The following is a 14,746-nucleotide window of genomic DNA, read 5'->3' on the forward strand; positions in this document are numbered from 1 at the left end:
GCTCATTCCTTCCAGTTCTAATCCCTTGTTGTATTCCTCCCTAATTTACATGTTCAGCAATCTTACTTCAGAAAGTAAGTACCTATCCCTTACTTCAATGTCAATATCACAATCTTGTACAAATAAGAATGAGTCAATACTGGGCTGGATTTTGTTGTTAATGGTGAAGCAAGGATGCTTGCCGCTAACCACAAAGTAAGTCTCGCTGAAAGATCTAGTGATTTTCACCGCTATTGCATTGCAGTGGTAGTGCAACTGAATGCAGCATTCTTTACTGGGCATTCCTAGTGTGGAGCTGGAGTGATGTCATCAGGCTGTCCAAGCAACCAATCAAATCAAAGGATTTTAAGACACTCATCCCCACCCCAAAACAGGAAACTAAAAGCACTAAAATAAAATCAATTTTAATTTTTTTTTACACAAAGCAAATTAAAGATTGGGACATTCACAGGGGTTAAAGATAGAAGCTAAAATACTCTGAAAACTTTAAATTTCTTTTAATATTTGGCTTAAAAAATCTACTAATTAGTAATTTAACAGCAGGGCACAATTATAAAATTATTTTTTCAGGGCCAATTCTGCTGTCCATCAAATTTTGTTAATCACATCACCCCTAAAAACCCTGTTACAAGTGATTGAACAAGGTGTAACTTTTTTTTATTAGGGATTTCAAACAGCAGTTTGGGGGCAGGAAAGTTCAAATTCTCATTGATTTCAGTGATTGCTGGCTCTGGAGAGGTCCACAGTGTAGCCTGTGTTGGAACCTTGAGTGACAGATGGCAACTTCAGGACTCCATGGCAATCTGCACAAGCCCGACATCCTGAAGCTGCAGTCATTTTCAAAGGGGTCATGACAGTGAATGCTGGCAGATCGCATCAACTCGCCCCACACTCTCACCACCCTGCCACCCCCCAAAATCCCTGCAAAATCCAGCCCATTAGATACAAATAAAGTTCTTAGCACAAGCATAACATTAAATTTACAAGAGCTTGTTAAAGAATTTTTCAATGCAATATTTTGCAATGACTGTGTTCTGAAGCATTCATCGGAAAATTATCCTGTGTGTAATTAAGCTTAGAAAGTTTTAAAAGCTAATCTTACAGTTGTAAAATTATCAATAAGGGCCATCTATGCAACACAAAACATGAAGTTTTGTTTAACCTCAGTCTCCATAACCTGCTCTGCTCTACTGAAAGGAGTGAGCGGGTGAGTGACTGGAAGATGGAGTGTAGAACTGAGATTATATCCGAATGTCAGGCTTCAACATCTAATTTCTAAAACACTTCTAGGATGATAGCCCCTATAAATTATAAGTAACTTTTAAAATTTAGACATATAGAGGAGCAAAGCACAGTATTTTTCCTACATAAAGTATAGATTTCATATTGAAGGATTCACAAACACAGAGATAAACTGCAATTAAGTCACGTATGCGATTCAAAGATTTTATTTTAAATCTTCAAATTTATGCTATATGCATAGAAATCTGTCAGTAACGAGTTTACAAAATTTTCTCAGCAATCCTGAAAGTTAACATTAATGGAAATATCGGAATGGATCTGAAATGAAAATAAAACTTTATGGAAACAGCAAAAATTGTTAATGGTTTAACTTATAGGCAGTCTGGGAGTAATTCATAAGAATGGTGACGCATTCTTCAAGTGAAGAATTATACTGCCTACTTTTGTAACAATATCAGAACAGAAGGATCAGATTTCCTTTGAGCAACCTGCCAATAATGTGAACTGATTTACTGCACAACAATGCACGAACTGACCTCTATAAAGTCCAGTTGCACCTTCATATCGCAGCACTTTCCTGAAGCAATCAAAACTATTACGGTACATAATCTCTTCCACAAATGCCCCTGTGGAACGTTGGTTCTGCAGACGAGTTTTCACCAGGTCAATTGGATAGACAGAAGTGGCACCAGTGGCTGTAGAGCAAAACAGTGATAAAGTTACTTTAAAATCTGTAACAATGGAGACAAGGAATGAAACACTAATATACCCTCTCGATGAAAATCACATTCGTCAATTAAGTTCTTGCTATCTGCCAACTTCATCTAGTTACAAAGAAAGATTTTAGTTTAAAATGTATTAGAAGTAACTCTAACTCATTATTAACCTGTTTCTTCTGAAGCCAGTCTGGATCCAAGAGACAGAAATACCACCTCTGATCAGTGGCAGGTACAAAAGCAATTATGTAAAGGTTCCTATGATATAGTCTCCCATCAACACATTGAAGAATCAGCTCCAAAGGAAGGTAGAGAAGACAGTTTTTTCCTTTTACAGAAATTGTTCAGGCGGAGGAAAAATTAAATGTATACCAACTAACCTCCAGCAAGTGCACCAAGAGAAAATCTGTACGCTGATTCTGCCGCATCCATCAGAGCAGAGTGAGATGTGTCACTTATAGCCAGCTTAAAAAAAAATCAAAAATCTGAGGTGAGATGTGTCACTTATAGCCAGCTTAAAAAAAAATCAAAAATCTGAGAAAGTAACAATCTACAAGGTTTGGCAACTTCATTACTCATCAGAAGTTTCAAATGTTAAGCTACAGTACTGCAGCAAAGAATGAAGGAGTGAATGAATCTGTTCTGACTTAAGGGGAAAGGCATTGGATGTCACAATATATACCTAATCCCTGATAAAGCAACAAATCAAATCATTCAAGAAAACAGTTTAAAATGTTTCCAGATATCCTCAGGGCATGTGGTAGAACCTACACCAAGCAGTTGAATGCAAAAAGGATCAGAATTGTATTTGCTTTATACCAGAAGGTTGAACACTGTTTAGTTGGAACAACCCATGCTTTCTATTGCTCCACGCTACACAAAAGAATTAATCATAGAAATCACAGAACTTTATATTAAAATACTTTTGAAACAAGTACAGGCCGACATACCTCTAATTTTCCATTTGCATCCAATTTTCAGGCACAACTGACAGAAAAAATAAGTGCAGAACCATTATGTCCATTTTGTCCCATTTATATACAGCCCCATTATTTCCTCAAAATTGCGATGCGCCAAGCCAAGCATTGCTGTTTAAACAGAATTTAAATTGCATTTTGATTATGCCAACAGCATATACCCCAGCTTTCAGTTGCACGTCATGTGCAAGTGAGATGCAGGCTACCTCAATAAAGTGGGCACAAAGGAGAGTGAAGCAGGATTTCTGAGATCACTCTTTGCATTGGAGTCGACAGAACACATTTCTTAAGTGTATTTCTGACTCTTATGTTGGTTTTGACAGTAGTATTATGAGTTGAAGTACTGTATCTGTGAAGTTGAACCTTTTGCTTTGGGTGCTGGGCTGTGAAGTACTGAACAACATGTCCCTGACATCAGAATAAGCGCATCATTAGGCAACCAATCATATTTGGTCCATGAAAATGAAGATGGTGAAGGCAAGTGTGAAACTCGTCTTGATGACAACCAGACCATATACCACATGTGAAGGAGGACACTTTCCTGTCCCTGACCTGCCGACCACATTTGGGGGTTTTTAACGTGGGTGAACACGTGGGTTTGGGGGCGGGTGGGGGTGAAATCCAAGAAAAATGCAAGCATGTCAGGAAGCTGCCTCCAACCCACTGACTTTCGCGTTTAACTGCAGCATGGTAGGCAATGTGCAAGCAACCCCTTGGAAGAGGTGAGTTGTCAATTTCAATATGTTGTCATGCTCACGAGAAGTGCAGCGATAAAAATACAAGAAACAAACTTAAGAATCATAAAAAATTAGAACAATTTTAAAAGATTGGTACATTTGCTGTCAACAAAATGGAGGACAGATCACATGACACATACCACCTCCTGCACTAAAATACACATCCATGCCCACTAGACAAAAACCAATTAACCCCGTCTACATGGAAATGAAACAGCTTATCACACATGGATGTGAGCTATACACAAAACGAACTAAAGCAAAGGCACTTCTGGACTCTATGACTCCAGCTACCCTTCACCACAACACAGTGTGAACAGCCCTCATATTATCAAATTGGGACCATCAAAAGTTATTATAAGCCTATCAGGAACTGAAACCTAAAGTCACATGGGCAAAACTAACACTTAATTGGCTGAATCTTGTTGTTCCGCTGCTGGGAGTGGCAGTGGGCAAAAGAAAATGGTGGCCAGCTGGCACATAGGAGGCCGCGCGCTGCCACAATTTTGCGCTCGGTGGTTCATTATCATATGCTCAGAGACTGCCCCGCAATCATGTGGCGGGGGCAGCCTCAGCGACGCTGTGACTGGCGTCATCTGAGAGGGGAGCAGGAGCTGGCACCATTTTTAAAAGGCTGCCGGCCCTGCAAACAGTTCCAAAGATGCAGAGATTGCCCGCCCCTACCCCCTCCCCTATGCAAAACATGCAGAGTTCACCCCTTCCACCCACCTTACCAATACACAATTAATGGATGCAGAGTTCCAAATACCCACTCATTTCTGGCTACTTAAATTTAATGAAAATGTCTGAGTTTGCTGCAAAAATGAATAAGAGCCGGGTATTACCTACCAACCTTTGCAGTCCCGCCTTGGTGGCACCAACTTTTCAAGGATGGGAAAGTGAAGGCATGTGAGTGCCACATGCGAGCTGAAGTTTGGAAATGGCTGGTAGGATCGCGGCAAATTCCATTAAAATGTATGCAAACAGGCAATTCCAATATTTAAAGCATGGTCTTGCCGCAGAGCTTCCCCACCACTGGGAAGATTAGGCCCAGTAATCCTGGCATCGGGTTGGGAACAAAATTCAGCACAATTTGGTTACCTTTAAAGGTAATCATTTGGAAGAACAAAGGAGTCTTTCCAGTTCAGTCATCAACATCAAGCTGGTCTCTCCTACCATACTGTCAACGTCGAATGCTATCTTGAATTGCCACACAAGGCTGAGAGAGAGAGAGAGAGAGAGAGACCGGTTCCAGCTAACATTTGAACTCTTCTGAGGCAAGCTAAAAGTCGACTGCAGCAGAGAAAAGAGAAGGCCTTTGAAACAACTCCTCTACCTGTGAAGATTGAACTATGAATATCAGCATCGTCTTCAAACTGAAGTGAACCGCCAGAAGTCTTCAGCAACCCAGCAAATACAAGATAACCAGCAAACAGGCCTGCAGCTTTAAAGCTCACCTTCCAAGAGGATCCCACAGGTTTTCTTAAAACAACAGACTTTTACACTTGAACTCTTAACACCTCTTACCCTTTCCCTTCTATCTATCTTCTTTTGTGTGTGTCTATGAGAGTGAATGCATGCGTGGGTGGTGTTGCAAACATTTCAGGCGATGAATATTGTTCAATAAATTGTTACGGCCAGGCAAGGAGGGGTCACAAGGCTCCACTCTTGTCCTTCCTTCTTATTTGACCACAACAGGGTTTATTCCTTTTTAAAACAGTGGATGTGCTTACCACTTCAGTGGGTGTTTTACCTTTTTACCTATCTTGTGATCGTAAAAGAACCAATCGTTCAGGTTTTCTTGAGTTTAAATCAGAAAAAGGTGAGTTTATTATACTTAACTATCTAAACCCAAACTAAATAAAATAAAATTACGCTACACATTCATGCACACACTCACATGAGAATTCCACACACACAAATATAGTTCAGTGGGATGAAGAGTAGATTTGTGGCTGGATTAGTGTCCAGAACAAATATAAATTAATACACAGTCTGTGGAGTTGGGTGACTCCATTGTCTTCCAGCTGAAGTTGTGTTCTTGAACCGTTTGGCTGATAGAAGTACACTTTGTGGCTGGCCCACCTGGCTCAGGGTTTTCTTGGAGGCAGAACTGTAGGTGGCTTTCTTCCCTTGCTGTCTTTTTCTTGGATCTAGAAACCAGCAGCTAGGCTTCACATGCCCCACCAGGGCTTCTGGTGGGTGGGTGGGGAGAGAGAGAGAGAGACAGCCCTTCTGGCATCTGCGCAGTTCGAGTCACTGGCTTGTCTGCTTATTCCGAGGGCAACTCCCAGCTTTCACAGTGATGGGACAGATGGTCACATGACTACCTCAGTGTATTCTGTGGAACCTTCTAATGAGATTCAAGTTCAGGAATTTCAGTCTCTCATGCCTCAGGATGTTAATGTTTATACCTGGAAGGGTTGGTCCTTTCAATGTTAATGGCCCAGAATGGCTCAGAATGTCTTGCTAATGAAAGCAATCTCCAGCAGTTCAATCAATAGAGCAAGTCATTGTTATGGGTACAGGCTCATCAGACATATGTCGCCTCTTTGATGCCTTGGAATGTGCAAGGTGTTCAAATGCAAATTGCGGTAGCCATCTTGGCTGCCAGCTTTTTTTTAATAGGTTAACTAGGATTCCAGCTCTTTTTGTTTCATTAAAAGTTTGATGTAGGTTTCCAATCAATGAAGTAAAATTCCTCCTTTGGCATAGCAGGTTTTCTTGACAAAATATTTAATCTCCTGTTTTAAACTCTTGAGAAAACTGGTCATTGTCTGTTTATCTTGGCCAACAAAACACAGGGGCTGAAACACTAATTTAAACAAAAACACTGTCTGTGGTCAGTTGGGAGGTGAACAGTGGAAACCAGCCATGCCATTATCCACCTGGACATAACAATGTTAATGCATCAATTACTGCGAAATGAACATGGCTAGATAGGTTTCCCAAGCTTTCTGGAAATAGCCAGTGAAAGCAAGGCGACTGAGTGCTTATGTGAAAGGGTGTGTTCACAGTACTTGTGCTGAGAGGTTACCCTACACATTTTGGAGGCGTCATCTACAGTTTGGAGGTTCAGCAGTCTGATCTGCACTTTCAAGCTCTGGACTATCTTATCAGCGTGGATGCCACCTACGGTGTGCTACTTTGGACTTCAGAGGAGGACCAAGATGAACACCGGCAGCACCAGGACCTATACCAAGAACAGCCGACTGCTCACAGATCTGCAGCTTCACAGGAGAGAGGGGATCAGCAGAGATGCAGCTCTTAGCAGACAATACGCAGCACATAGGATCTACAGGCATAGGATATGCTTCCTTGACAAGTGAACACCAGTGTCTCAGGAGGTTCAGGGTGTCGTGTCAGATGGTGGCCATGTTTTAAACAAAAAGTGGTTATCAATGTCACCATCGCCCTCGACTTTTTTACCTCTGATGCTGCCGGGGAACATTCTGAGACATTCGCAGGATCTCGCAGTCAGCAGCACACAAATGCATAAGACATATGATTGATTGCTTTTTTGCCAGCAACAGCAATCATGTCAACTTTGCCTGCAATGATGCCAGTCAGAATGAATGAGTTCTGGTTTGTGGTTCTGGCTGGCTTCCCACAGGTGCATGGCATCGCTGATTGCATGGAAATGGCAATTAAGGCACCCATGTATCAAGCAGGAGTGTTCGTAAACCACAAGAGCTTCTACTCCATTAATGTGCAACTAGCGTACGATGCAAGATCTTTATGCAGGTGTGCACAAGATTCCTGGGCAGCTGCCACCGTCCTGTGGCAGTGCATCCTCCCAGACCTCTTCACACCTGGAAGCAGAGTTACTGGCTGGATGCCCACCGATAACTTGGTTGGTTATACCTCTCAGGAACCTGCGCAATAGGCACAGGAGCAATACAATGAAAGCTGTATGACCACCAGATTGTCAAATTTTTACTCTTTCTACAGCTCATAATTGGTGAAAGCCCTGTACCTTCAGCAGGGGTGGAGGCAGGCTGCTCAGGTCCCTGCCCTGATAGCTGAGGGGATCCTGGCCAATGTCCTCTACATTTTTGAGCCCATGAGAGCCCCAAAGTCTGCTCAACCTGCACCTGTGCAGGGGCAGACCTGACTATCAGGACACAACACAGCATGTAGGGTACTAACTGAGGATGAGAAGTGGAAGCGCTTTGAGAGTAGCCCCAAATCCCGTGTCTCCTTTCACCATCATCCCTCTCATGGCCCAAGTGCACTTCCCTGCTGGCAGTGAGCTGGAGAACACTTTGCTGCTAATCAGTGGGGTGCTGAACAGCTGAGGCTAGGATATCGGTCATCCTATTAAAGGTGGCATGCATAGTGTGCTTGCCATTGGTAAATGTCTGCATGTACTCGTGTAACTGCCACATTTAATGCTCCATTCTGGCCATGGACGAAGACATCATTGCAAAGACCTTCGACATCATGCCACTTGCTTGAGATGGACTCCTCCAATCTCTCTGCAAGCCTGCACAATGCAGCCGGACCATCTGCCAGTACATTGCATATCTCTGCTGCTGCTTCTGATGTATCCTGTTCTTCGATGTCCCCAAGGTATAGCATCTGTGTCCAGCTGAGCAGATCTTCCAGCAGTCTGCGCCCTCTCATGTGGATTCTCCACACCTGTCCCTGCTGCCACCACCCTCTCCTTGGTCACTTGTGATGTGTAAGTCACCAAGTGAATATTCAACTATTTGTCTTACTCATCCCACCAAAGTGTAAGTATCTGAGTTTGTGCATGGGCTGCATGGATTTTATGATAGTGTATCCACAGATGGATTGCCTTCCTCTGAGGAGTCGGTGGTGGTGGTCAGGTGGAGCACCTTTTGCAAAATGAATTAAGGCCCATGGGAGATAAAAGACATGAATGAGTACTGTCAAGGTCTGAAAGTTTGATGTTATCGTTATGCACAAGATTATATTTCACTCCCTGGTGACATCAAGTCAACATGAGTGGGTTTTTATGCCATGTGACTGTCTGATACTTAATTCTGTCACCAATAACCTGGGAGAGCCCCATCTCCCCAACTCTGATGGCCAGGCATAGAAACATAGAACATAGGAGCAGGAGTAGGCCATTCGGCCCTTCGAGCCTGCTCTGCCATTCATTATGATCATGGCTGATCATCCAACTCAGTAACCTGTTCCTGTTTTTGCCCCATGCCATTTGATCCCATGAGACCCAAGAGCTATATCTAACTCCTTTTTGAAAACATACAATGTTTTGGCCTCAACTGCGTTCTGTGGTAGCGAATTCCACAGGCTCACCACTCTCTGGGTGAAGAAATTTCTCTTCATCTCAGTCCTGAAAGGTATACCCTGTATCCTGAGACTATGACCCCTGGTTCTGGGCTCCCCCACCATCGGGAACATCCTTCCTGCATCTACCCTGTCAAGACCTGTTAGAATTTTATAGGTTTCTATGAGATCCCCCCTCACTCTTCTGAACTCCAGCGAATATGATCCTAACCGACTCAATCGCTCCTCATACGTCAGTCCCGCCATCCCAGGAAATCAGTCTGATAAACCTTCGCTGCACTCCCTCCATTGCAAGAACATCCTTCTTCAAAGAAGAAGACCAAAACTGCACACAATACTCCAGGTGTGGCCTCACCAAGGCCCTGTATAATTGCAGCAAGACATCCCTGCCCCTGTACTCGAATCCTCTCGCTATGAAGGTCAACATACCATTTGCCTTTTTTACCACCTGTTGCACCTGCATGCTTACCTTCAGCAACTGGTATACGGTGCATATTCCCCTCTCTCAGTTTATAGCCGTTCAGATAATAATCTGCCTTCCTGTTTTTGCTACCAAAGTGGATAGCCTCACATTTATCCACATTATACTGCATCTGTCATGCATGAGCTCACTCACTCAACTTGTCCAAATCACCCTGAAGTCTCTCTGCATCCTCCTCACAACTCACCCTCCTACCCAGTTTTGTGTCATCTGCAAATTTGGAGATATTACATTTAGTTCCCTCGTCTAAATCATTAATATATATTGTGAATAGCTGGGGTCCTAGCACCGATCCCTGCAGTACCCCACTAGTCACTGCCTGCCATTCGGAAAAAGGCCCGTTTATCCCTACTCTTTGTTTCCTGTCTGCCAACCAATTTCCTATCTATCGCAATACACTACCCCCAATCCCATGCGCTTTAACTTTACATGCTAATCTCTAATGGGGGACTTTGTCGAAAGCCTTCTGAAAGTACAAATAAACCACATCCACTGGCTGTTCCTCATCAACTCTACTAGTTACATCCTCAAAGAATTCTAGTAGATTTGTCAAGCATGATTTCCCTTTCATAAATCCATGCAGACTCTGCCTGATTCTACCACTGTTCTCTAAGTGCTCTGCTATAAAATCTTTGATAATGGACTCTGGAATTTTCCCCACTACCGACATCAGGCTGACTGGTTTATAATTCCCTGCTTTCTCTCTACCTCCCTTTTTAAATAGTGGGGTTACATTAGCTACCCTCCAATCTGTAGGAACTGTTCAGAGTCTATAGAATCTTGGAAGATGACCACCACTGCATCCACTATTTCTAGGGCCACTTCCTTAAGTACTCTGGGATGCATACCATCAGGCCCTGAAGATTTATCGGCCTTCAATCCCACCAATTTTCCCAACACCATTTCTCTACCAATACTGATTTCCTTCAGTTCCTCTCTCTCACCAAGCCCTGTGTTCCCTAACATTTCTAGTAAGGTATTTGTGTCTTCCTTTGTGAAAACAAAACCAAAGTTTGCATTTAGTGGTCAACCATTTCTTTATTCCCCATAATAAATTCCCATTTTTCTGACTGTAACGGACCTACATTTGTCTTCACCAATCTTTTTCTCTTCACATACCTAAAGAAACTTTTACAGTCAGTTTTTATGTTCCCTGCTTTCGTCCTCTATTTTCCCTTTCTTAATCAATCCCTTGGTCCTCCTTTGCTGAATTCTAAACTGCTCCTAATCCTCAGTTCTGTTGGTTTTTCTGGGAAATTTATATGCCTCTTCCTTGGATCTAATGCTATCTCTAATTTCCCTTGTAAGCCATGGTTTGGCTACCTTTCTCGTTTTACTTTTGCTCCAGACAGGGATAAACAATTGTTGCAGTTCATCCATGTGCTCTTTAAATGTTTGCCATTGCCTATCCACCGTCATCCCTTTAAGTAACGTTTCCCAATCCATCATAGCCAACTCGCGCCTCATACCTTCGTAGTTTCCTTTACGAAGATTCAGGACCCTTGTCTCAGAATCAACTATGTCAATCTCCATCTTGATGAAGAATTCTATCATATTATGGTGGCTCATCCCCAAGGGGTCTCGCATACGGCACGCTTTCCTTCATCGGATGGGGTATTGAGTACAAGAGTTAGCAGGTCATGTTACAGTTGTATAGGACTTTGGTCCGGCCACATTTGGAATACTGCGTGCAGTTCTGGTCGCCACATTACCAAAAGGATGTGGATGCTTTGGAGAGGGTGCAGAGGAGGTTCACCAGGATGTTGCCTGGTATGGAGGGCGCTAGCTATGAAGAGAGGTTGAGTAGATTAGGATTATTTTCATTAGAAAGACGGAGGTTGAGGGGGGACCTGATTGAGGTGTACAAAATCATGAGAGGTATAGACAGGTTGGATAGCAAGAAGCTTTTTCCCAGAGTGGGGGAATCAATTACTAGGGGTCACGAGTTCAAAGTGAAAGGGGAAAAGTTTAGGGGGGATATGCGTGGAAAGTTCTTTACGCAGAGGGTGGTGGGTCCCTGGAACGCGTTGCCAGCGGAGGTGGTAGACGCGAGCACGATAGCGTCTTTTAAGATGTATCTAGACAGATACATGAATGGGCAGGAAGTAAAGAGATACAGACTCTTAGAAAATAGGCGTCATGTTTAGATAGAGGATCTGGATCGGCGCAGGCTTGGAGGGCCGAGGGCCTGTTCCTGTGCTGTAATTTTCTTTGTTCTTTTGTTCTTTTTGTTCACTAGGTTGTCAATTATTCCTCTCATTACACAATACCCAGTCTAGGATGACCTGTTCTCTCGTTGGTTCCTCAAAGTATTGGACCAGAAAACCATCCCGTATACACTCCAAGAATTCCTCCTCTACGGTATTGTGACTAATTTGATTTGCCCAATCTATATGCAGAATAAAATCAACCATAATTACAGATGTTCCTTTATTGCATGCATCTGTAATTTCCTGTTTAATGCCATTCCCAACATCACCACTACGGTTTGGGGGTCTATATACAACCCCACTAATGTTTTTTGCCCCTTAGTGTTCCTCAGCTCTACCCATACAGATTCCACATCGTCAGAGCTAATATCTTTCCTCACTATTGCATTAATTTCCTCTTTAACCAGCAATGCAACTCCACCGCCTTTTGCTTTTTGTCTGTCCTTCCTAAATACTAAATACCCCTGGATGTTCATTTCCCATCCCTGGTCACCTTGCAGTCATGTCTCCGTAATCCCGGCTATATCATACCCGATTACATCCATTTGCGTGATCAATTCATCCACTTTGTTGCGAATGCTCTGCGCATTAAGGCACAAAGCCTTAAGGCTTGTCTTTTTAACATTACTTGTCCCCTTCCCACTATTTTTCACTGTGGCCCTGTTTGATTCTGGCCCTTGATTTCTCTGCCTATCACTTTTCTTATTCCCCTTACTGTCTTTTGTTCTTGTCTTTGATCCCCCCTCCTCTGACTCCTTGCAAAGGTTCCCCTCCCCCTGCCATTTTAGTTTAAACCCTCCCCAACCACTCTAGCAAATACTCCCCCTAGAACATCAGTTCTGGTCCTGCCTAGGTGTAACCCATCCAGATTGTACTGGTCCCACCTCCCCCAGAACCCGTCCCAATGTCCCAGGAATCTAAAACCCTCCCCCTCACACCATCTCTTCAGCCACGTAGTCATCCGATGTATCCTGCTATTTCTACTCTGACTAGCACGTGGCACTGGTAGTAATCCTGAGATCACTACCTTTGAGGTCCTACTTTTCATCTTACTTCATAGCTCCCTATATTCTGCTTTTAGGACCTCATCCTTTTTTGCACCTATGTCGTTTGTACCAATCTGTACCACGACCACTGGCTGTTCACCCTCCCCCTTCAGAATGTCCTGTAACCGCTCTGAGACATCCTTGACCCTAGCACCAGGGAGGCAACATACCATCCTGGAGTCTCTTTTGCGGCCACAGAAATGCCTATCTATTCCCCTTACAATTGAATCCCCTATAACTACTGCATTCCCACACTTTTTACTCCTCCCCTGTGCAGCAGAGCCAACCGTGGTGCAACGAATTGGGCTGTTGCTGCTTTCCCCTGAGAGGCCATTCCTTCCAACAGTATCCAAAGCAGTATATCTGTTTTGCAGGGGAATAGCCACAGGGGATTCCTGAACTGCCTGCCTAGTCCTCTTGCTCTGCCTGGTGGTCCCCCATTCCCTTCCTGCCTATGGGGTCTGAGCCTGCGGTGTGACCACCTCTTTATACGTGCTATCCACGATACTCTCCACCTCGTGGATGCTCCACAGTGTCCCCAGCTGCCGCTCCAGCTCCGAAACCCGGGCTTCCAGGAGCTACAGCTGGAGACACTTCCTGCACACACACCGGTCCCGAGCACTGGAAATGTTCCCGGCTTCCGACATGGAGCACGAGGAGACCACCATGGCTTTGAGCTCTCTCCTGCCATGACTTAACCCTTTAAATTAACCTTTTGGAAGATCTTAATGTCAAATAATCAGTTACTCTAGGGCCCTTCTTCCCTGGTCCTCGTTGCTACAGAACTCCCTAAAACAAAACACTACTTACTATATATGAAATAAACTGTAAACCTTTCTTACCTTAGATACTTACCCAGCTATTTAGAGCTATTCCCTAACAGCAGTGACTCACCAAACAATCACCTTGCAGCTTTCCTGTGACGTCACTGTTGGCTTTTTCTCCCCCTTTTTTTTCAAAACTCCGGTCCGCTGGAAGAGGTCCGACTGCTCTCTGCTCCTGAAGGTAAGTGAAGGCCCTGAGCCTCGCGCTGGATTTATCCGCTCCCGGTTCTTGGCTTTTCCACACAGATCCGACTGCTCTTCACAACTGAAGGTAAGTGAAGGTCCCGAGCCTCGTGCTGGATTTAACCGCTCCCTGTTCTGGTTGTTTCCACACAGGTCTTACTGCTCTCCGCTCCCGAAGGAAACTCTGCACTTGTTAGCTGTGAGATGACTGGAGAGTCATAGAGTTATACAGCACAGAAACAGGCCCTTCGGCCCATCGTGTCTGTGCCGGCCATCAAGCACCTAACTATTCTAGTCCCATTTTCAAGTACTGCCCGTAGCCTTGTATGCTATGACATTTCAAGTGCTCATCTAAATATTTCTTCAATGTTGTGAGGGTTCCTGCCTCTACCACCCCTTCAGGCAGTGTGTTCCAGATTCCAACCACCCTCTGGGTGAAAAAATGTTTCTTCAAATCCCCTCTAAACCTCCTGCCCCTTACCTTAAATCTAAGCCCCCTGGTTATTGACATCTCCGCTAAGGGAAAAAGTTTCTTCCTATATAACCTATCAATGCCCCTCACAATTTTGTATACCTCAATCATGCCTCCCCTCATCCTTCTCTGTTCTAAGGAAAACAACCCTGGCCTTTTCAGTCTCTCTTCATAGCTGAAATGCTGCAGCCCAGGCAACATCCTGGTGAATCTCCTCTGCACCCTCTCCAGTGCAATCACATCCTTCCTATAGTGTGGTGCCCAGAACTGTACACAGTACTCCAGCTGTGGCCTAACTAGCGTTTTATACAGCTCCATCATAACCTCCCTGCTCTTATATTCTATGTCTCGGCTAATAAAGGCAAGTATCCCATATGCCTTCCTAACCACCTTATCTACCTGTGCTGCTGCCTTCAGTGATCTATGGACAAGTACACCAAGGTCCCTCTGACCTTCTGTACTTCCTAGGGTCCTACCATCCATTGTATATTCCCTTGCCTTGTTAGTCCTCCCAAAATGCATCACCTCACACTGCTCAGGATTAAATTCCATTTGCCACTGCTCCGCCCATCTTACTAGCC

The 14,746-nt window shown here is 44.0% G+C and overlaps 1 protein-coding gene across 1 annotated transcript in view; it reads right to left on the minus strand.

Moving 5' to 3' along the window:
- Window positions 1-14,746, minus strand: part of LOC137379849 (electrogenic aspartate/glutamate antiporter SLC25A13, mitochondrial) — a 262,864-nt gene that overhangs the window by 85,683 nt on the left and 162,435 nt on the right. The window contains exons 9-10 of the mRNA XM_068051244.1: window positions 2,339-2,412; window positions 1,779-1,937 (exon numbers count right to left, since the gene is read on the minus strand). Coding sequence (XP_067907345.1) covers window positions 1,779-1,937; window positions 2,339-2,412 — 233 coding nt within the window. The remainder of the gene's footprint in view (window positions 1-1,778; window positions 1,938-2,338; window positions 2,413-14,746) is intronic.

Source organism: Heterodontus francisci, chromosome 2 (genome assembly GCF_036365525.1).
Source record: "Heterodontus francisci isolate sHetFra1 chromosome 2, sHetFra1.hap1, whole genome shotgun sequence".
NCBI classification, from domain to species: domain Eukaryota; kingdom Metazoa; phylum Chordata; class Chondrichthyes; order Heterodontiformes; family Heterodontidae; genus Heterodontus; species Heterodontus francisci.